This window comes from Hypomesus transpacificus, chromosome 10 (genome assembly GCF_021917145.1).
Source record: "Hypomesus transpacificus isolate Combined female chromosome 10, fHypTra1, whole genome shotgun sequence".
In the NCBI taxonomy this organism is placed as follows: Eukaryota; Metazoa; Chordata; class Actinopteri; order Osmeriformes; family Osmeridae; genus Hypomesus; species Hypomesus transpacificus.
The window spans coordinates 11,566,775-11,590,126 of NC_061069.1; the positions used below are offsets into that span (position 1 = coordinate 11,566,775).

The 23,352-nt window shown below is 42.0% G+C and overlaps 2 protein-coding genes across 3 annotated transcripts; one reads left to right on the forward strand and one right to left on the reverse strand.

Moving 5' to 3' along the window:
- The first annotated feature begins 12 nt into the window (after positions 1-12).
- LOC124473194 (uncharacterized protein C05D11.13-like) lies at positions 13-4,599 on the forward strand. The gene is made up of 3 exons (XM_047028531.1): positions 13-289; positions 1,929-2,501; positions 4,289-4,599. Exons 1-3 carry the CDS (start codon positions 215-217, stop codon positions 4,292-4,294), a joined length of 654 nt encoding a protein of 217 aa, XP_046884487.1. The 5' UTR covers positions 13-214; the 3' UTR covers positions 4,295-4,599.
- ralyl (RALY RNA binding protein like) lies at positions 4,399-23,118 on the reverse strand. Of its 2 annotated transcripts, XM_047028528.1 has the most exons (9): positions 23,035-23,118; positions 15,872-16,149; positions 7,834-7,909; positions 7,660-7,707; positions 6,764-6,954; positions 5,943-6,056; positions 5,333-5,490; positions 5,083-5,125; positions 4,399-4,735 (listed from the first exon to the last, which is right to left on the reverse strand). In XM_047028528.1, exons 2-8 carry the CDS (start codon positions 16,125-16,127, stop codon positions 5,093-5,095), a joined length of 876 nt encoding a protein of 291 aa, XP_046884484.1. In that variant the 5' UTR covers positions 16,128-16,149; positions 23,035-23,118; the 3' UTR covers positions 4,399-4,735; positions 5,083-5,092. The 2 variants fall into 2 exon arrangements, with proteins under 2 accessions (XP_046884484.1, XP_046884485.1); XM_047028529.1 differs by lacking the exon at positions 5,083-5,125 and having other exon boundaries at positions 23,035-23,102.
- Positions 23,119-23,352: the final 234 nt, after the last annotated feature.

A 23,352-nucleotide genomic window follows, 5' to 3' on the forward strand; every position in this document is an offset into this window, starting at 1 on the left:
CAATGACGTTGCTTCACTTCCGTTTGTCCGTGGAACATGGAAAAAGTTAATACTGTACTGCAAAGCAAGTAATCTCTGTGGTTTTATAGTTGGATTTTAGGACAAGGAGTGTCCAACGATTATTTCAAGAACCGAGCACTGTGCATAGTTGTAATTCTGTAAGCGTCCGTGTCAGAACCCAAGGACGTGCGGTGCCGCTGGTGACGTTGTGTGGATGAGCGCCTCGAGACCCCTTAAAAACAATTCGCCACCAGACTTGCGATGGATCCCTTTCAGCGATGCAGAGCCGGTAGGTAGAGGCTTCTAAATGTAGAAGGCTGTGCACGAAAGGTAGACGGCTCTGCACCAGCCATACGAAAGAAAGATTGCCCAACGCATATAAATTCAAATTAATTACCGTCTTACCCAGTGGCTGCAGGCAGCAGACCATTTGGCAAACAAAGAAATATTTAGCTTAACACATTTGAGTGTACTGTGCAAAACGTGTAAAAAAAAAAAAAGAAACAAAAGCATGACATTAAACGCTGTTTATTGTCGCCAAAAATCTCACCAGAAGTAACTATCGGCTCTGAAAAGTCGTTCACAGTCGCCAGACATCCAGTTTTTCTCGCCTTGGAGGATGCGACTTTGTTTGACAACACAAAAGACATGGCAGTTATTTTGCTGCTGCTCCTCAATGAAAACTGGAGATATCTTAAGTTGCAGTAAGTCACATGATTTGTCGCTAGATGTCACGATGAAATGTGATGAGTCGCTAAACTAGAAATTGTTTAAAACTAAATTTACAGGAACACACCTGATACTTTTAGAGTCTTCTTCAGTTCACCTTCTTCAACTAATGAGAACAGTACTGAAGTATTGTGTCTAGAAGGTGTGACTGGGATTGTCATTTAACATAACAGTTCTTTTGGTGCAAATTAACGACTGTCCGGAGACAAAGGGATTCGATTATGCATGTCTTAACCAATACAGCCCAAGGCTTCAGTATTAGGATACTGATTGGATGAGCGGTTTGCGACAAATGGACAGTTTCGCCTAGCCTGGTCCTAACCAGACCCTAGTACATTTCATTTGTACAGAGGGTCTGGGATCTCTCGATTGACAAACGTTAATTTCTTTGAAGGCGTGTCCTCTGTTGAAGTTTATTGGATCCGCCCAGAGCCACTCTGATTTGCCATAACCAATTGCAAGCGTTCGCCTTAGCCAACTCCATCACCACTACTTTAACGGAGCTAGCTGCCGTAGCTGGAAAATCAAACTATCCCGAACCCCGTGGGGAGGAGGGCCACAACATCATGGCCACCAGCAAAACCCAGCAAGGAATGTTCTTGCTCCGGCTTTAACCTATATTCGCCTGCGTTGCCACAACCGCAGAATAGTTTCGCTCGCATCTTTCTCCGCCGCCATTATTGAACTACTCAAACAAGTGCACGACATTAACGTCATCGTTCTCAGCCACTCCCGCTGTTCGCTGATTGGACCTACAAAAAATGTGTTTCTGGAAACCGACTTCAGAGCCAAGCTCCCAGACCTAGTACAGAAGCAAAATCCAAATTGAGCAGAAGTACGTAGGAGGGCAGAGCCAGGCTAAGTTTCGCCACCATGTTTGTCTGACATTCTAATAGCAGACTTTTTCTTTAAAGTTTTGTAGTTTGTTGATCGTCACACAGCTTTATAGACATTTCTCGAAGGACACTGATTTTTGGGGTCATCATCACGAAGGGGCTATAGGCCTTAAATTAACGGAGTAGGCCTAAGCCTGTGATTTTGCTACCCCCAAGCGAGCCAATTTTGAGTAGGCCTATTGTAAAGTTAAGTGTGGAAATTGCTTAAAGTTGTCGTGTTAAATTAAGCTTTTGTTAAGCATTGAAAGTCATGTTACCATTTCACAACCGTACATACATTGATTGTTGTCATTCCTTCCACAGGATTTTTGGTTCCACACCCTGAGTGAGCAAGTTAACCTCAGTAACATGCCTCGTAATACCCGGACTAAGCGGGAGAAGCAACGTGATGCAAAACGCCGTGTACGTGCAGCTGCTTGCACCAAAGCACGAGATGAGGAGGCCGCTCAGCAGCAAGCACACCGTCGGGCAATCAACGCTGCGTGTGCAGCTAAGGCGAGGGCACAAGAAACGGCAGAGAAGACAGCAGCCCGTCGTGCCAGCGACGCTGCGCGCATGGCTAAGGCGAGGGCAAGGGAAACGACAGAGATGACTTTAGCGCGTCGTGCCAGAGATGCTGCGCGCATGGCTAAGGCGAGGGCGGAGGAAACGGCAGAAGTAAGAGCAGCCCGTCGTGCCAGAAACGCTGCGTGTGCGGCTAAGGCGAGGGCACGAGAAACAGCTGAGAAAACAGCTGCCCGTCGTGCCACTGACGCAGCGCGTATGGCTAACGCGAGGGCACAGAAAACTGCAGAAATGCAAGCAGCGCGCCAGGCAAGGGACAGTGTGCACCATCAGGAAGTTAACCGCACGACCCAACAAGCGCAACCTTGCACGGTATGATGATACTGATCTCTTTCAAGAGGAGCTTCGTGGCCATTACAGTCTGACACTGAGCACTGCTTCTCTGTTCATAAGCTCACATTGTGGTGCCCTTGTGTAACAAATTTGTGTTTGTCATTGTTTGCTATGTGGAATCGATTATAGGCCTAAGGAGTGTTCATTTGTATTTGATGCCATTGTTAACGCACAGGATGTAGGCAAATATGCTGTGTAAGATATCCTTCTGCACATTCAACTCAACAAAGTGAAAATGAACAGAAATCATCTGACGACTACAGGCTATGTCATGAGTATTCAGTGCAGAATCATGCAAAATACCTATTGCTGTATGGTGTACGCAGTGTTTCCCACAGATTAGAAATCTAATTGTGGCGGGGAGGGGTGGGGGTTGTCAGACCGGGGGGGGGGGGGGGGGGGGGGGGGGGGGGGGGGGGGGGGGGGGGGGTCGTGTCGTAATAATTCCTTCGTTAATAATTCGTTACACAGTTAATTTGTTAATAATTTGTTACATTAAATATTAATCCAAAATGATTCACACCTTCACAAATTAACAACAACTAACATCATTTCTGCATTATGCATGTAGCAACGCTAGTGGTAAACAACTATTTAACTGGTTGGCTCCATGACGCCGAGTAAGTAGCTAGCTCTTGAGACTTCTCACCAAAAGAACGAAGGGGAAACTTCGAGTACTGTAAGTCGCTCTGGATAAGAGCGTCTGCTAAATGACTAAATGTAAATGTGAGTAAGGTACTTAGCGAAAAGTAGCCTCAACTTTCCTCGACTTTTAGCTACGGCACTAATGCTGAAGGCTCGCTGATATCTGTCGGTCTTACTAGAACGGCATGTGTATGCATTGTTGCTAACGTGTGCTGACGTAGTGACTGTGTGCATATGTGGGAAAGACGCATGAGTGACAGAGAGACGGAGGGAGAGCAGGGGAAAGGAAATGCAGCTGAACGAATACGCTGCGTGTTTGAACCTAAATAGCGATTAAAAAAAAATGTTTTACGAAACGCAATGTGTGGCGGCCGGTGTTGATTCTGTGGCGCACCGCCACAAATTAGTCTGTGTGTGGGAAACACTGTGTACGTTACCCTAACGAGTCCAGAATAGTGATTTATGCAGTCAGTCACACGCTGAGCTTCTACCCATAGTGGAGCAATGAAGGATGAGAGTCGTTAATTGCCACTGGCCATGCAACGACTGATTTAACCAATTACCTTCAGTACAGCAACTGCCCTCATTAACCTGGGGAAATGATGATCTTGTGCTAATGAAAAGAGGGAATTAGACGCACCATCTGTTGCTGTCCCAATGCCACTCATCTCTCAGTCCAGCTAATTTGAATTTTCAAGGGCATCATCTGAGAACCTAAATAAGGTTGAGTAAATCTTTCCAAACCTCTGTCTTTTAACATATAACATCCTGTATGGTGGGAAAGTTGTAGGCCAAGGTTATATGACATATTTTTGGTGAGACCCGCTCTATTTGGGTTGTTTACGTGTTTTTACATTGGGTTTCAAAAAGCCCTGTTAAGTCACCACCATGTATATCTGCGAATAGTTGCAGAGTGAAAGATTTATTTCAAAATGTGGTTTACTCCATTAAATAATATCTTTACTGTACAACAGAACTAATAAAGACACATACTAGTCATGACATTCCCAACTACTGTACGTGCCGCCCCTACATAAAAATAGTCTTTAGCTTAGATTTTGCCAACCATGAACAGAACCTTTCCATAATAATGCCTTTTGTGTTTGTTTTTCCATCCACAGCCCTGACAAAACAATCTTCAACATATTGAAGAAATCTAATTTTGATTTTGCCAACAAAAAATACATATTTTATCTCTTCTTAACGTGGACAGAGGACAACAGAGCAGAGACATTACTTTATGTTGTATTTGATGAAACATTGACTTTCTTATACATTAAATAAACAACAGATTGATATTAATGATTCCTGCCCAACCACTGAAGAAAGAAAACGCGATAGTTATTCATGTTTGCCTTATGGTCTGAGCACATTTGCCCAGAAAGAAATGAAACAGCTCTCAAGTGCTACCAATGTCGTAATAAAGTCAACAAGCGCAAAGTTTTTGAGTCTCTTTTTTGCAGGCGTTTTCTTCATTTCCCTTTCACGATAAAGGTCCTTCAGGCCAGATGGTCTGATGCTGCTGGTATCAGGTCTTACAGCTCCCAATAATGCTTCTTTTTGTTAACCTGAAAGGAAGGCCAGAAACAAACAAACAAATCACTGGTATCATCTTCATCTTTCTCATTACTGCAAAAACTAAAAGGATTGTTGAAATCAAAAGTACTCATAACAAGAATTCAAAAGAAGAATCGTGGAACTTTTAACATGTGTTTGCTGCAGGAAAGAGTATTAAAGAACTGTATTTTTTTTTTTTGCAAGTTACCAAAAGATGAGGAAAAAGCTGTCCTGTTGATGCTCAGAGACGCATTGTCTATTACATTTAATTCAATTATTTTCATAGTTTGGTCAGGTTAAAAACAATTACTTGAAAAATAAAATTAAATGATTGTATATTGCAAAAAGTCGAACATACCTAAACCTGTTCAGTTATCTATGTCCGATATGTGGTTTTCTATCTGAAAGCCGAAAAAAAAAAAACTGTTAATAGTCCTGTAATTCCACCCACTTTCTGTCAGGGCAGACATATTTCAGTGACTCAGCTAAATACGTAGTCCAAAGTAAAAAAATCCCATCTGATACTATACTCCATCCTGTATGGGAGACAAGCAAAATGACCTATTCAGACTCGAGATTACACAGTGGACTGATATCGATCCATTCACCATGCCGTTGGTGCCATCATCGTCAAAGTCATCTTCGCCGCCATCCGTCATCTCCCCCACTTCCACCTCCACAGGCCCTTCTGCGTCATCTTCTCCAGACAGCTCCGCGGCCCCTCCTTGGAGAGCATCGTATACCATTTCCTGTTTCCTCTGGGCCTCTAATGTGTAACAAAAGTGAAGAGTGAGAGAAACAAAACCAGTTCAGGCATCGTTAACATCAACGCCAGAAGAAAAAATACTTTTAAGATCATAATAATACATGAAAACGTTTAGTGTCAGACGAAATTGTGCATTCAAGACTGTGTTCATGACAGGGTTAACCCTTGTGTTATCTTCGGGGTAATTCTGACCCATCAGTCATTGTGACCCACCGTCGTATTGCGACAACTTTACCGCATACAAAAACAAAGTGAAGCATTTTCTTTTAACCGTTGGGCTGTCTCAGACCCTCCACATCGCGAAGGTTAAAAGAAAATACTTTTTATTTGTTTTTGTGTTGGGTAAAATGGGGTAAACACAACGATGGTTCGTTGTGAACCTTTGGGTCATGTGACCCGAAGGCAGCACAAGGGCTCATGTAGTCTCTACGTGGGACATCTCAGTCGCATACCCGGCTCTGTGCGCTGTTGCCTCTCAAACTTCTCCAGCCTCCCCAGCAGGGAGTCGATCCTGGTCTTGATTTGAGACAACTCCCGTTTGATGGTTTGGAGCTGGTCGGACTTCACTGAGGACAGACGCACATGGAGGATGAGAAAGTGTTTTCCAGGCACATGAGACTCGTTTTGAACTAGACTAGGCCCCGTTTATCCCCTTGTGATCACACGCACATCACAGAAACACTTGTTATGGGAATCAGATGGCTGAGCGGTGAGGGAGTCGGGCTGGTAATCAGAAGGTTGCCGAATCGATTCCCTGCCCCGTCAAAAATGATGTTGTGTCCTTGGGCAAGGCACTTCACCCTACTTGCCTCGGGGGGAATGTCCCTGTACTTACTGTAAGTCGCTCTGGATAAGAGCGTCTACTAAATGTAAATGTAATCGTCCTGTACAGGTCTAAACTTTAACTCCAAGGATGTCAGTGATAATCAAATCAAATGTATTTGTATAGCCCTTTTTACACGCGAGCATGTCACAGAGGGCTTCACATGCGCCCATAGAACTGCCCCTCAACCAACCTAAACCCTCAAGGATAATGAGGCATCTCTGCCTGAAAGAATAGTTAACTAATATGGTGTTGTAGGGTGTTTGGTTTGGAAGGATGCATTCAAGCTACAGTAAGGATGCATTATGAGCTCAGGTGAGGACCTATCAAGGACTGTCTGAAGGAAGGGAATAAGGAAGGCGGAGGGATGGAGAAGATTGGGAGGGATGGAGATATGGATGGCAGAAGATGGGAGGTCCATGACAGAGACAGGAAGCTACAGAGACGTACACCGAGGGCCTGTGGCCAGGGACCCTGGGGTGAGCAGTCGAGAGGAGGAAGAGGAGGAGGAGGAAGACAAGCAGGTCCTGACGGGGAAGGAGGATTTTGCTCTGCGTGTGGACGGGGCAACGACTCTGGAGCGCTTGATGGGGATCACCGCCCTGGTGGGGGGCAGCACACACCCCTGGTACTCAAACAGTCTGGAGAGTTTTAAAGGGGCAACATTTAAAAATAATTATAGTTGCAAAAAAGAACGGCCCTCTATCACATCTGCTCAATTGACGTCAGCAATAACCTACGTCTTAATACTGTAGCTAAAAGCTCTTACAAAGATGGTCCATTTATGCTGTTTAGCCAGTGTCTTTCCCAGTTACGAAAGACTCATAATGTGTAGTTTAAAGTACCCATGAAAAGATTGCCCTTTTTGAATGCCTGCAGTCCTTCAAAACGGACAAGGTAAACAAAACAATAAAAATGTCATAGTGAAGATGCATGCACTTCCACTTCTGCGTTAAGCGGAAAGCTAGACGATTGTCTGACATTCTAAATGTGCGTAGACAGATAAAAGAACCATTAGCTGGCCAAATGGAGGGAAATAAACTCATAATGACATTCACTACCATTCTTATAATGTGTTCCATTTTTCTTGCATTTCAAAATACTATTCCTTCCAAGTCTTCCTCTTAAACAGTAACTTGATAGAGGTCATAGAAAAATGCGAAGGTAAAACATTTAAAGTTTGAAATTGAAGGATGAGCGAGGGTAGGTACAGAAGGAAGGAATAAAATAGAAGAGGGAAATTATTTAACTTTTTTGATGACACCGTTTACGTTTCCTACTGCCGTCTTGCTTTGTGAAAGACAAATCAATTTAGAATCTCCTTAAAAACCTTCGTTTTCACATACCTGCTGTAGAAATTATCTCGGTAGTAATCATAGTCAAATTCATAACCACTGTGGAAACAAGGAAGGGATCACAATAAACAAATACTGACTGCAGGTGCACATTAATTTGTAAGAAGGCAAGGAGAAAGAGAAATGAATCTTAATGAAGGTAGAAATGAGCGAATATATCCTCACCTGTAGATAGATGACAGAGTCCGTTTTGAACCAATCTTTGGCCTGTAGGGCTTAGGCTCTCCTGCCATATTAATGTCTGTCACAGAAACATTACATGATGTCAGACGTGTTGTAGTAAGAACACATTTTACTGTACTGTAAAATGAAATGAACTGACACAGAAAAATACAGACACGGAGCATCCCTTTTCACGCGTAAACAGACTTTCAGATAGAGCAGATTACTTTTTAAGACACAGAAATATGTCTTGGAGATAAAGAGTGGTTTTGACAGACTGGTGAGACAGCGCTGGCTAGCGTCAGACAGGCCTGTCTGCCACAATTAAGGTGTTAGACAAAACCTCCTCACACGGCGATGCTGCACAGGGTTTCACGCCGAGTTTGAGTCAGACCAACATTGTTTTCCGAGAAATTCTTCTCAGACTGACACTTCATGCAACAAAACCCAACCTTTCAAAGTGAGTGTCTACAGAGTGTTAGAACGCAACTTTTTTTTGTCAGGTTTCCAAGCCTGATTTTGTTTTTGTTTTTACAAAAATCTCTTGAAGTAAAATACAGTACACAGCTATGGTTAAAAAACGGTTTCATCACTTTCTCACTGTGAGTGACAGCTTCTTCGATGCTAGTCTCAGATGGTGTCAGTGGTTCAGCATGTCTGCCTGTCTTTGTCTCCACTCAATCTCCACCCAATCAGCCCTGAGTGCTTCTCAAGGTCAACCCAGACACAGCAGCTACAAAGTCTCTACAGGCAAGCTCAGTGCTTGTGAGGAGTCACTATTCATGGCTTTGAAACTCAAACAGGCAGCCAGGATTTTCATCAACCACCTTTGGGGATGAAGGGCCTCTGTAATAAAATGTTATTGGGAGGTAAAATGTGGAGCAAGACATTGTGGGCTGTTATATTTATTATTTCCTGTTTGTTATGACCAACAACTTTTTCCATTACATGCCCAAGAAGGAAGATATGCTCACACCAGTTTGGTTTTAAGTTTCCCTAGTGGGAAATTAAATACGTGTGGCACAGACTTGCAATCTTTTGCTAATGGATGAAACTGTGTCATTTAATATCAAACTGTATTTTCTTAATATTAGACTTGGTAGACCTCAGCGATCATTCTAACTATAAAGCATATTCTTCAGTTCCCTGCTGGGGTCACTAATGAGAGTAGGGCACACAAAAGCACTCAAAATCAATGCCAGTGCAATTCAGTTAGGGACACACTGAGCTATGATTAATTGTAGCCATTACTATAATCATATACAAGCGTTAGAGGATGTGTGTGTGTTCATATGTTCTCTAAGTGAAGTAGAAAGATGTGGGTAATGTGTTGCTAAGCAATAGATTGAGGAGTATGCTGTAACGTTGGTAACAGGATTTGATTTGTTGAAAAGCTTATGTCAGGTCTAATTCTTTTGAACTTTGAAACTAAAAAGTAAGATGTGGGATAAAGTTTAGGATCGAATTAGACGTGAATCGTGTCGTTACTACTGTACAGTATGCGGCACATCAATCAAATGTACTGAACTGACTGCCTTTGACATACATTCGTGTCTCAATAATGTTAATTTATGTCAATGTAGATAGTACTGTACAACATTCAAGCACAGGTTCACAAACACATTTGTGTGTACAGTGTGTATGTGTGAGTGTGTTAGATACTTATTCTCTTAGCATGTCCTTGAGGGTTTTTTTTAATCACTGGCTCATTGTGGCAGTCATCATTATAGCAAATAGAATAGTGTTTGAAGCTGGGCACTGGGAATGACAAAAGGCAAAAGACACCCACCCACACCATTCATCAAATCCAATCCAATCAAAATGTATTTGTATAGCCCTTTTTACAAGCAATATCACAGAGGGCTTCACATACGCCCATAGAACTGACCTTTAACCTAAACCCTCAAGGTAGACAAGAAAAAAATCCCAGAAAAACTGACTAGAGGAGAAAAAAATGGAAGAAACCTTGGGAGGAGCAATTCAGTGAGTGATCCCCTCCTCCAGAGACGGTTAATGAAAGACAGGTGCAGAACACCAGTCACTGGGGTTGTACTTGTTAAGAGGGTTTTCCAAGGCTTCTAAATGACGATGTGCCTCTGGGCTGTGCAATCTCCATCTAGGTACAATTTGTGCATTAGACATATCTGCACTTCAGGGCTCTTGTATTGGGAGGTTTTTAAATCAAGGGACTCAACACTGATTTCCAGAGCTCTCAGAGAACTGTGGTCTACGCCAGCATCTCTGGAGATGATGTATAATGGTGGGAGTGCTGGGTAATGTGTCTGTCTGCCAGTTTGAGTTTTCACGTCTTTGTGTGATAGAAGTAATGTGAAGACTATCGTACTCCAAGTGTTTTTTTGCCTGAGACCCAATGACAATCGGTAGGCTTTAGCTTAGCAAGATAAGGGTGGTTCGAGCAAGAACCATTCAACCTTGGAATGAGTTTGAACCGAAAAATCTGCATTTGCCAGAGAGAACGTCTCAGAATGTGTGTTATTATAATTTATTTTGTGGGAATCAGTATAATCAAGGTAACCTCTGCTCTTTCTACGCACCCTGGGAGTATTATGAGATTAATCATAATCGTTTATCGTTATTCAAGGGCATGAAGACTTTTCTCTTTTCATTTGACATCCGAGTGTGTTCCCTCAGGAAGGGAGGGCATGTGACAGACGGGGTCGGAAGAAGAGAGGGAGGTGGTGGAGTCTGTCGCCAGGTGACGACTTCCAGTTCACTCAAGAGAACAAGCTTGTCAGCTTTGTCTCGATACAGCCGTCATATGGGAGTAGTCACACACTGTAGAGCTTCAGCTGATTTAGAAAGAGTACGTCCTTGTTAAAGTGAAGTACTTTGATTAGTATTTTGTTGTTAAGGTTGGCCACGAAGAAGCTAGACATTTTTTTATGATGGTAGCAGACTGTTCTGCACTGCTCCATGGTACTCCATGTTCCCAACAGACACTGAAAACAAAGATTGTGAGGACATTTTATGACCAAGACTACTGGCTCTGAACAGCATACTGCAATTTACTCTGGAAAGATAATTAGGCCACCAAGGCTTTTACGGAACAGAAATATCAGTGTATTCCCAGTCCTTGTTAGAAACATGGCTTTTTTAGTATACCAACAATCTTGGGTTTAGCTCCTTTTAATGATGAAATCTAATGAACATTACAGTACACAGCCCAAGAGATGATTTCTAGACTTTCATCTGGTCCTGGTCTTTACATTTCACCAGTCTTTCCTGTTTCGTTTTTTTCCCTCGCTTTTCATGATGTAACCGTGTGAGTGGCGAGTGCAATGTTCTGTAACAACCTGTCCCCTGGAGGACGGACATCACTTCCTGTACACACACACTGGCTGATGTGCGCTCCGGTTCAGCGAAGCATGCGCCCACACATCTGCTAGGGAACTTTGATCTCTCATTCATGAATCTGTTGTTCTGAAGTCTGGACAGTTACCAAGACACAAAAGCCACAGCAGAACCTTGTTATTCACTGGGCTGTTCATCACTTGGATTGGCCGCCTCACCGTCGAGGTTCAGTGATTCAATAGGATATAGGCTGATTCACAACTATGTGCGATTTACAAAAGTATCTAAAACAGACTGATTCTGAATAATTGCTATTTTAGATGATTAGGCTGTAACAATGTAGCTAAACATGACTTTGGGAAACCCTCCACTAAAACATAGAACATTCGTAAGGCATATGTCTTAAACGTAAACACGCATGTAAAAATCCCCTTGTTAATAGAATCTATAGCTTAAGTATATCTTCATGGCTTGAGTGTATATTTACAAGGACTTTGGGTTTTACCCATTCTGCTTCAAATGCAGTGAAGGAGTTAAAATAGTTTTCAACAAAGAAGGTATTGAGCTAGTAGATGGTGATAATGTCGGTTTTATAAAGCGCAATGTCATGTCATGTTTGACTCATCTATCAAAATTGTAGGTATGCAGGTGTTATCAATGCGTCAACAAATGGGTCGTAATATTGTTGGCAATGGGTCGTAATATTGTTGGCAATGTTTAACAAGTAATTTAGCCTTGATTTAGTGACACCACTCTGTTGCCGTCATTTTCATAACTATCCTTAGGACAAAGAAGGAACAAGGCTAGTTTACTGTGACACCCTGCAAAAATGTCACATCTGTTTGACAATCAAGGCAATAAAGGTCAAACCAAGCGTAGCCTAGGCTACATGTCAGAACAACCTTATTTAGAACTCAAATAACTAGTTCAGCATATTTAAAAACAATTCACGAAATAATTAAGCAAAGCCTACTTTTGTTTTCAACGCCAATTTCACATATAAAAGAAATGTTCAGCAGGTTCTCAAGCTTAAGCTGTATATATATTTTTTTTTTACAGCGTTTCGATCAATCCTTCTTCTAAAGTAGTTCATAAACGACTGTTAATATTTTTAGAATACTTACATCGATTGCGGCGCCGGCCTTTGTACATCGTCATGACAGTGATAAACAGTTTTATGCGAGTAAGCTAAAGCTCCAGTCGTGCTGACGACGTGCTGTTTCCTTTGCTCAAAACGCCCGGCGCAAATCAAATACACTGGGAGGCACAAGCAACACAGCCACCTCAGACCATACCATTGCTGGACTGCTTAGGGGAGTTCAAAAGGTTTCCTCAACACAGCGATTAAATCCACTAGACTATAGCTCACAATCAGAGAAAAACATTCTTCAACCACACATTTTCTTTAACTGTAGCCTAACACCAACCGGCATATTTTGCGTCAGTGGTCGTAAAGTTAAATCATACCCTATAATATTCAGCCTGTCTCTCTGTGACACAAACACATTTGTATTCACATTTTAAATAATTGTCTACAAAACAACTAATTACCAGTGTCATCTCGTACAAGTCAGGGGGTATGATCTTTGTGGGTCAATAAAGTACAGATAGAAAATACGTATGAACATGTAGGCCTAATGTGTGGCAAACTCATGGTATACATTTTGTGTATGCAAACTCACTCTCATTTAATTGTACTAAAAACGTTAGGCTATATAAAAAGGGGGATTATGCTTTCCCCTTAATTGGTTTACACAGGGCAATAAAACATCAATTCACAAGCCCTATTCAATTAAGTATGGAAGTCACATGAGACCTGCCTATCCACCGATGGGCTATAGACTCCAAATATATGTCTTCAGCACAGAACAAAATACTCTGGAAGGTTCCCCCAGCTGTTCCAGCAATTATGCCTGCTGAGGATGAAGTCTCTAAATTGTTATATCTAATTACACTGACAGGGCCAGTGCAGCTGTCTGAGCCCCCTGGCTCACGTTCTTAATAGTCTCACAGTTCTTTTGTTCCTTGCAAGAAAAGAGAGGCTTGTTATGAGCTTGACAGCTTAATACTATGGTCAGAAGCCTTTCCTTTCTACTGATATTTTACTAAATCATACATAAGGAAATCTTTAAAGAATCTAATTGAAATAAATTGGTTAAATACCTGATGGATGTATAAGGAAATTTAAGACCATCATCCAATCTTCATTTTAATCACCATGAAGTATGGTGCATGGACACAATACAGTACACATACAGTATATATTGTATATGTATTGTACCATGTCTGACAGTCTTTATCCATGGGAAATGTGCATATCAAATACCACAGACAAGCTACACATCCCAGCATTAAAGCCTTCATTTCTATAAGAACATTTCTTAACTTCCTAAAGGTATCATATCTATATTTTGTATGTGTTGTAGTTCAGCACCTTGTAACTTTTGGTTTGAAAGGCACTTTATAGATAAAGTTCACTAAATGAGTTGACTGATTTACAGTTCTAATGATTTCATCACTGTTCCAGTAGCGCCATCTAGTGTTTTTAATAAGTGTGACATTGCCTTTGACACTTTCATTATCCTGTCATTTATACCTGCCCTACCTTTGTACATCTTTCCAAACCCCAAATACAGACAGCAAGCTATCAATCATCTCTTCCAGACAGCAAGCAGGTATAAATTAATAACATCCTCTTTATCACCATACAAATAGAAGTCTGTGCTTCACACACGCTTTACTATGTCTTTGCTTTTTCAAACACCAACAAAGCACCATTACAACCACAGCTCATTCTGAACAGACAACTTAAACTGCAGTTACTACATCTGCCACCAGAGTGCAGTCACAGACCATGACAAAGTCACTCATTGAAACAACACATCGGTTTGCATCATCCTCAAAAAGATTAGATTCCACTGTTTTGTTTATGTGACCAGAAGACATCTTCATCTGCATCTCTATGGTCCCAGGTCACATTAGTGTGGACCTCAGCTTGGGTCACATTCACTTGTATTTGGAGAAGGCAGGCTACCTAAAGTCCTTGTGTTGGCAATCAAGACATGTCCAATGAAATTAAATTGAGTGAATGAAAAGACTGAGCAGCAATATCTCCTGGCTATTAAAGTCACTCAAGCATTCCAGTGTCTCCTCACCTGCAGTCTACACCTGAAGCGCTGTCACAACAGAGCTGAGCTCAGTATTATTTACAGCAAATGGCCTAGCGAGGCTGCCGAACAGAAGTATATGCAGTGGGTGACATTTACCAAAGCCAGATATCAAACAAGGACATCTATAGTTCATCTGCAAAATACAGATATGCATACAGTTTTTAATAGTCTTTGTTTGACTGTGGCTGTGTGTGTGTGTATGTGGGTGTATGATAGAGAGAGAGAGAGAGAGAGAGAGAGAGAGAGAGAGAGAGAGAGAGAGAGAGAGAGAAAGGGAGAGAGAGAGAAAGGGAGAGAGAGAGAGAGAGAGAAAAAAAGACAGAGATTAACAGGCTGCAGTAATCCCAGTTAGAATTTTCCTATTGGCAAATTACCCTTAAATTCCAAACTCTCGAAAAGGGAATACAAAATAAAGCAAAGTTTGGACGTTTACACATATTTTCAGACCGATGTATAGTTTATTTTGGTTCTAGTTCTATTCCTGTGCACACTTTGGCAATTCCAAGATGTTTTCAATGCCAATAAAGGAACATACATCGAACAGTGATTCCACGCATCTTTTATGTTCCAGGAAATGTGTCTCTGCTTGTGTTTCACAGTCATTTTTATAAACAAATTGTTGGAAACCAGTGCTTAGCCATGTGACAAGCTGTTTTGCATTCAGTCACATGCTTACCAAAATAAACATAAAAAGCATCTCTGCAGGTATAGTCACGAACGAGGCACACATCTCCTTTAGATTTGAACATGTTCATACAACCACAACAAACTCATACATTTGATATGCCATACCAACATAGCTATAGTATGAACATTAACTGAACTATGACATTACGTCACCAAACATATGTAATCCTACTCTTGCTTCGACGAGAGCTGTATGAAATGTGGTCCGATAAACAGAATGCCAGTTTTGCAATCTGCCTGTCTCTCATTTCTAACAGTGTGGCCGAAGATGCACAGTAGGGGAAGACGAGGATGGAATTTCAGATATGACCTCGGGAACCCTTATTCATATTTAATAAGAGTCAGACTTAGAGAGATTTTATTTTTCACAGAGGAAGGGAAAAACTAATCAATAAGTAATATAAAGAAGATTTATTGTATGGGAGTTTAGTGTACATGTAGAGATTGGTGCAGTGTGTACTCTTTTCTCTTCTTCTCCTTCCCATCTCTCATAGTTCTCTTTTTCCTACAGTATATCTGACGTTACGACACAGTCCTCCATCGATTCAGGTAAGCAGTGAGAACCAAGGTGTTGTGTTCCGACCTTGGGGCTTTTTGAACACCATGTGTTCTCTGAGTGGGCTTATGACTAAAGAACACATGAAGATGTGCACACAGGATACAGGCACAACAAGATACAAGACACACACACAAACACACAGACAAACGAACACAAACATGCAGACACACACACAGACACACACAGACACACACCAATATCTTTACCCATCCCTACCCACTCATTATGATGCCCACTCATCATATCCATCAATCACAGATCGACCATATACGTATCACCATAGCAACAGAAGTTTTTTATTAAAAAAATGTACCTAGCGACTGTCCGGCGATGACCCTGGTGTTCTCTCCGGCCACGGCCGCGCGGGCGTTCCTCTCGCTGACGTACTGGACGAAGGCGAAGCCCTTGTGCACGGAGCAGCCCACTATCTTGCCGTACTTGGAAAAGATGGCCTCGATGTCGGCCTTGGTCACCACGGCCGTGTTGAGGTTCCCGATGAAGACCCGGGAGTTGAGGGAGCGAGGGTCATTCTTATTGGTCACGTTGCTGGTCTGGGTCTTACCAGTCATCCTACACACACGCAGGGGCCAGCTGGGGAGACAGGAAGAGGTCAGGGCTAGAGGGGCGGGGTCAGGAGGACTAGGACGCAACACACTAACAATCATGCACTCACACACTCTCGGTTCATATTTCTTCCAAACGCTTTCGCATGTCTGGTTGACTTGAAGTACAGGCACATGGTTAATTCTTCATGGTGTCCAACCATGCAGCATTTCTGTTACTGTGTCAGGTCATTCTCATCCTCCCCAGGACTTTGCCGAGACGGAAGTGTGGTCCGAGTGAGACAGATGCTGGCATGCAGGAGGTGAGGGAGGGACGCCTCGGCCCAGAAGGAAGGAATTAAAAAAATGGACGAGCGTTGCCACGCCTTCATAAAGTTTGTCGCACTCACTTCCCTCCCCGCCTCTCACCTTCTCTCTGCGCCTCTCACCTTCACCTTTGGTGGCAGAAGAGTAATCACGTCTGGAAGGCAGCCTTGCTCAGAGGTGTGGTTTGTGTCTATACACGGGAGCTTTGTAATTAATCTTAATACGTCGCTGATGGTGAATCCACGCCAGTGACCAGAACAGCAAACTTTTAAAACGAACAAGGGTAAACACTAAGTGTCCTCGTGTCTTTAATGACTTAAAGACAACTATATGGACATGGCTTGGGCATAACTATAACAAGGAAACTCAAAGAAGACCTGGGGTTATTCCCACTTCTGTCTCCCTTCCTTCACATCCAACCCCTTTCTACTCGAATTACAATCAATTTCCACTGTAATTTTCTAGGCAAAAGAGAGTCACCACTGCAATGGGCAACACACCTTTTCATAAGGAACCTATTAAAGGAAGCTCCTGGAAGGTAATTGGTTCCCGGAAGATTCCTTCAACAATTTCGTTTTTTGTCAGGAAGTATATATCGTGCAATAATAATAAGACCAAAGCAATTACAAGCCTTCTTTGCCCACATCTCACAGGCCACTATAGTCATGACAAGTGGTATTATGTCACCACGCCTCATTGTGAATCTGGAGTGTGTGTGAAGTGTGCCAGAACCTGAGGCTGAGGCAGCTGTGGGCATGAGCCTGATAGCTTGCCACGTCCTTCAGGTAAGTCCACACACGCACACACACACTGACAGACAGGCAGACACAGTTCTCCCTTGGTCTCTGTCTCTCATACACAAAAACCTCAAACATTATAGTTCAAGGTTGTGTGATTTGAATCATTAATGTACATTTTTGTTCATTTCACCAGTGTCAGATTTGTACACTGGCACATTATGAACCTTCTGCGATAAGTGGAGTTTGAGTACGTTACGTATGAAACTCAGTGGCCATGCTGTTATATCCATTAGAGCTAGTCTATAGAGACTATCCCATTAGCGGGCTAATCAACCAGGCGGGGTACATGTTAAGTGGGTTTAATTGAGAGAAAAATGAGCGCTAGCTTACCTCTGTTCACGCAACTGGCCACAGAATATCAGTCTATTGGTGGCAAGTAGGAGTAAATGACGTCGTTGGACAGTGAGCGATAAAGGAAGTATTGTATAGTTACCTATAAGCTGTTTTTTTTAAAGAAATAAACCTGTGCGTTAACCTTGAATAATGCCAAAGGTTGTGGAGTTGATATGGTCAACCAAGAGTCAACCAATAAGATTTCGAGGTCGCAACTACCTGTTGTACAGATCACATTTCAATAGATTCTTCAGTCTATTTGCCCATATTGAGATGAAAATAGCTGTGCCTTCTAATAACTACACTGCAACTCTGCTTAAACGTAACGTTTTTCCAGAATAATTTTCAGTTACTAACTTAATAAAAAAGATCAGAGCATGGCGATATTCAGTCATTGCTACAGCCCGGTAGAAGGGTTGTCCAATTGGAAAAAAAAGATAACTTCAAAGGGTTTCTTTACAATATTCATGAGGCTTCAAATCCTCAAAGCATTTTAAAAAGCATAACAGGACTGCTGGCAAACACTCATGGAGACTGTCCCAGTCCAGTGACACGACAGCATTGCTTCAAACCAGCTCCAGATATATTCTCAAAGACAGAGAATGTATCCAATCTCATACTTGGCTCAAACATAAATGATTAATAATATGTTTTCAAATCCAATGTTGATGCCGTCTACGTACCCATTGTTGTCATGTTATCCCAAAAACAGAAGCGCTGACTAACTAGCCAAGAGTTTATTGGGGAGTATTTTAGCTTTCACAAACTTTGGAATGGATTCTAACTGTTAACTGTGATCAAGCCAAGGATTACTGAATCATAGGCCCTTCAACACAATTAGACCTCAGGCAGAAGTAAAGTATTTGGATTCTCCTGGGGAGAAACTGGGGGAGGGAGAGGGGAGGAAGGAGGGAGGGAGGGTTAGGAAGGCCCTTTTAGCACTCTCAGCTTCTCAGTGACTCACTCTGCTGTCTGCCAATGATGAAACAGGGCTGTCTTCAGTGACATCCATGACATATGAGGAACAGGAACACTCCTCACTCTCCTGCAGTGCGGTGTACGTTACGTTTCATCCACATAATATGTTGACAGTTGACAACTGAAAATGCCCAAGCCAATGTATCATTATTAAGGGAGATGCTCGGGTCTGACTCGCCTTCTTCTTCATTCATTTCCTGTCAACAGTGAGATATCAACATTTGTCCCACATACTGAAGGGTGAAGGAATTATTGTTGCCTTGTCAGGAATACGCCCCTTACAACGGTTCCAAGATGACGGTTCTTTTATCACTTTAAATTGGTTCATTCTGCGGAAATCTCAGATTTGGTTAAAAAACAGCCAAATGGATTGTTTGGGAAATTGGACTGCTGTATAGAGAATCAGGTTTTTGAGTTTACACAGTTATACAGTTAAATGTTTCACTGGTACCACGCAAGGACACTCTATTTATAACGTTCTGTCCTTTAAGAAACAATGACCTCTTCACCACTCTGTCCTACATTCTTGTTCCACTGCAGTCATGAGTTACTCAGCTTATACCTTGACAGCAGAGCAGCTATTGCTGAATCATTAAATATGCCTCAATTAGCAATTAAGACCAAAATCATAGAGGTTCTTACTTGGTCCTTCTGGACCTAGCCCAACAGAAATCAGTTGAGTCTAATCACTCCTTCAGGACCAAAACAATCTGCTGCCTCACTCACCTACACTCAAAGTGCAGAGAGAGAGAGAGAGAGAGAGAGAGAGAGAGAGAGAGAGACAGACAGACAGACAGACAGACAGACAGACAGACAGACAGACAGACAGACAGACAGACAGACAGACAGGCAGACAGACAGACAGTCAGTCTGACAGACAAGATGAGTCTATGTACCACATCGGCTGAAGCCTTACTGCAGTCAGTGGGTTCCAATCCAGCCTGGGTCCTTAGCTGCATGCCATCCCCTCTCTCTCCCTTGCCTTTCCTGTCGTTCTATACACTCACCATAAAAATAGTAAAGGTAGAAATGCCACAAAAATATATATCTTTAAGAGAGAGAAGGGGGGGGGTACAATGGTTGGAGGAGAGGACTTCAAAAACGGGGGAGAGGGGCCTTTTCAATGCCAATCATCTTCAAGGAGCTTAGAACTGGGCCAAGGACCAGAATATCAAAGACCAAACTGCAGGAGAGACACACGTACTGTATAGGGTTAGTAGTGAGTCGCTATGCATTTTCATTGATTTACATATTCCTTTTTTCTCTATCCAATATTTTAATTCTTGTTTTATTTCTTATTCATTTGTGTAGAAACAGCATACATATTCTAACAGCCCAATCTACCTCCTGGGAACTATGTTCCTTAGACCATGGAGACAGTGGGAAAATACCAAGGAGCTTTATGGGGATGCATTCTGATTCTGAGTTTAACATAGATGAGCAACACACAGTATGACACCACAGATGTAGGGAGAGGAAGAAAGAGAGAGAGAGAGAGGGAGAGGGAGAGGGAGAGGGAGAGGGAGAGGGAGAGGAGAGAGAGAGAGAGAGAGAGAGAGAGAGAGAGAGAGAGAGAGAGAGAGAGAGAGAGAGAGAGAGAGAGAGAGAGAGAGAGAGAGAGAGAGAGAGAGAGAGAGAGAGAGAGAGAGAGAGAGAAAGAAAGAAAGAAGAAATGCAGCCTGGTGAAGACAGTGATTATCAGTTTGATAAATCATATCTGCATCTTATCATTAGAAATTGCTGTGAGGAATAACTGCTTACAGTAGATGTGGGCTTTGATAATGTGTGCAATAGCTCATCTCACAAACTTTGTTTTTTACACTGTCCTGAAGTCACCCAGTAAATACATTAGTTCCACATTTCTAATAACTCTTCAAATATTAAAACACAACCAGCACTATGATGTTAAGTGCTTAACACTTAATCTTGTCAATGACGAGTAATGCCCCTCATAATGGAGTAGAACATTTGGATTCCACACAACATGAAAACGAAAATCAACAATACCTTACAAATGGTTTTCTGCACTTGAAAATGTAAGCATTACAATATAGTACATTGTAATAATGGAATATATTCCATCAAAGCTATAATATATAGCTATAAGCTATAAGTCTCACCACTACCCTAACTAAAACAGAGACATGAAGCTATGAGTATCCACAGCCTCCTGCTGGCTGGTTTGCTCTGTGCCAAAGGCCCAGTGAACATATGCCATGCTTTCGCGTACCTCTTGGCACAAGGATATTTCTCCATTTCTTTAATTCCTCTCTTGTGTAGATGCCAAATATAGCTTCCATTCCACCAGGCTAAAGTAACTAGGTCACTGGCACTGGGAGTAATTAGCTGATAACACAATATGGCTCAGCTTTTAAGTGGACAGACAGAGGCAATGTGACATTGGGCAACACCAACACTGGGTAGTAGATTAAATGTCTGTAAACAGAGCACGAGGCAATGTCCGTAGGGTTCAAAAAAAGCATTCGCTGAATTCAGTCAAACTTTATATGTTGTTGTTTTTATGTAGTGGTTGTTGTCACCCAATGGCTAAATTACATAATAGAATGGATTGGAAACTGGAAGATACTCTATTTAGAATTCCCTTAAGTCCCCAGGTAGGTTGACACTTCAAGGTTTTTTTTTCTTCTTCATGATATGTACGAGAGCAGAGGCTTTGTCAAGTAACAAACACACCGCATACACATCGACTCAATGGAATCCCTGGAACAGAACGCTTGAATCAGAATGCTGTCTATGGTGCTGAAAGCTGTGCCGCTTAGAACAACGAAGGAATGAAACTGACCATGGTTCTGAAACAAATACAGTGCAACGTGAAGGGTAAGATATTGCTATGAGTCTGCACGATATACTGTATACATGGCAGAGGTTCTGCATCTTGAGTTCTCTGAGGGTTTGTCTGGCCATCCTGAAACTGATGGATCCCATCAGAGTTGTTTTGTCAAACATGACATGTTCATGATGCGTGGAACACACTGAACCTTCTAGAACACAGAAAATGCAATGAGATGCATTGGTAATGGGTACTGCGGAATATATAGTTCAATGAAACGCCAGTTTAAACGGTTGTAAATACATATGTTTACAGAAGCATATACATGCAAAATCAGTTTCCCTCTCTCTCTGTCTCTGGCACACTTAGACACACACAACACAAACACACACACAACATAAACACACACAAACAAAAACACACGCTCACACACACATACTGTGAGGTTCTCAGTCCGAGCTTGTCTGGATTCCACGCCCTATCATGGCACGGGATAGGAAACTCTGATGGTGCCAGATATCCACACCCCGCCACAGAACAGAAGTTAAGCTCCTTCCTCCAACAAACTTTGTCCACACTCAGAGCTCATAGACATTCATTTCAGAAGAAGCATTCAGAGCTTGTTTCTCTCAGTCGCCGTTCCAGGCCCAGTTTCCCCCAGCATTCCCAGCGAGAGATAAGTATTGTTTGCATTAAAGCATATTTCATGCTTGGCTTCCCCCACCTGTTCCCAGACCAGCCTGTCTGTCTGTGTCTTCAAGTCTGAATGGTGCAATGGATTTCTTCCCTATCTTCAGTTTAACTAAAGTTGAGCTTATACGTAATTGGAAAAAAATGGGATTCTAATGTTATTCATTGAGAAAAATGTAGCCTGCAAAAAGGAGTTTTGTTGTCAAGGTCAAGTGATTGATCATATTTGTTAATTAGGCGACCTCCATTTGTATTTGCATACGAAATTATACCGCATAACTGTAGGTCCACTGCACCACCTCCAGTACTGTTTACTTTAACACACTCAATTCCACCAATAAAATGTCTAGCCTATTGTTTTAATTATGGTATATTATATATTATAAGTTCAGAGTCCATTTTACCAAAATTAATACTTACTATAAAAAAGTTTAAAAAAATCGAATACGATATACAGTACATCTATGTGAATTGTACCATAAGCATATTTTAAATATAATGATGTTATTTTGATGATAAATAGGCCCTAGGTCTCTAACAAAGTTTTACAAAACAGTAGGGACTTGACTTGAAAGTAAAGTGGTTTAAAAAGTTTTTAAAAGGCAACTCGAATGAAAGTTAAATTCTCACCTATGTCAAAAAGAAAATCCTCTAAGGTGAAAATCAAAACACAACATTTTCAGCACTGAGAACAACAGCAGGAACATGGAGAAAGACCAAAATCACACCAAAATAAGACATGACAAAGAAAAGGTAAGAAAGAAAGAATAAGAGGCTGGATCTTTCTGATTGGGCTGATTCTGAGTGGAAAAAAAATACCAAAAGGTCCGCGAGCATGTATTTATCAGCGGCTGTCGCCGGAGCCCCAATATTGTGTGTCCAAGATTTAAATCATTGCATGCAGAAAATGAGAAAACACGGGTAAAACCATAATTTCCCATGTCGACACACCAAGACAAAGAAGAAAAAGAGGATAAAAAATATGTTACGAAAATGTCAGGAAAAATGTACTCACCGAGCGGGAGTAAAATGTTTCAATTAAAAACAAATTGGGCGTAAAGCGTTGTGTGGCGTTGTGTAAGCTCGTGTGTCGAAGCTCAAGCTCTGCGTCCCTCGCGCTCTCATTCTCTGCCTATGACTCTGTCATGTGACAGGGGATTGGATTGGTCCGTTTTTGAATTTATCCACGCTTTAGTTTCCACAGCGAAAGTATTCAGTGTACAGCCATTCTTCACGCTATGTGCTACTGTACCGACAGGAGCTATCCCACACTAGATGTGCAACACTCTTCGTGGTTCACGATGGGTTTTCATTGGAAGGTTTAGACCATTTC

Bases quoted from the DNA above. Each gene is read 5' to 3' on its own strand.
- LOC124473194 (XM_047028531.1), top strand. From the start codon at position 215: ATGAGCGCCTCGAGACCCCTTAAAAACAATTCGCCACCAGACTTGCGA. The intron at 290-1,928 runs GTAGGTAGAGGC...TTCCTTCCACAG, and splicing joins CTTTCAGCGATGCAGAGCCG to GATTTTTGGTTCCACACCCT.
- ralyl (XM_047028528.1), bottom strand. From the start codon at position 16,127: ATGACTGGTAAGACCCAGACCAGCAACGTGACCAATAAGAATGACCCT. The intron at 6,057-6,763 runs GTACGTCTCTGT...GTCTGTCCTCAG, and splicing joins CCTGGCCACAGGCCCTCGGT to TGAAGTCCGACCAGCTCCAA. The intron at 5,126-5,332 runs GTGAATGGATCG...TTCGGCTTTCAG, and splicing joins ATGATGGCACCAACGGCATG to ATAGAAAACCACATATCGGA.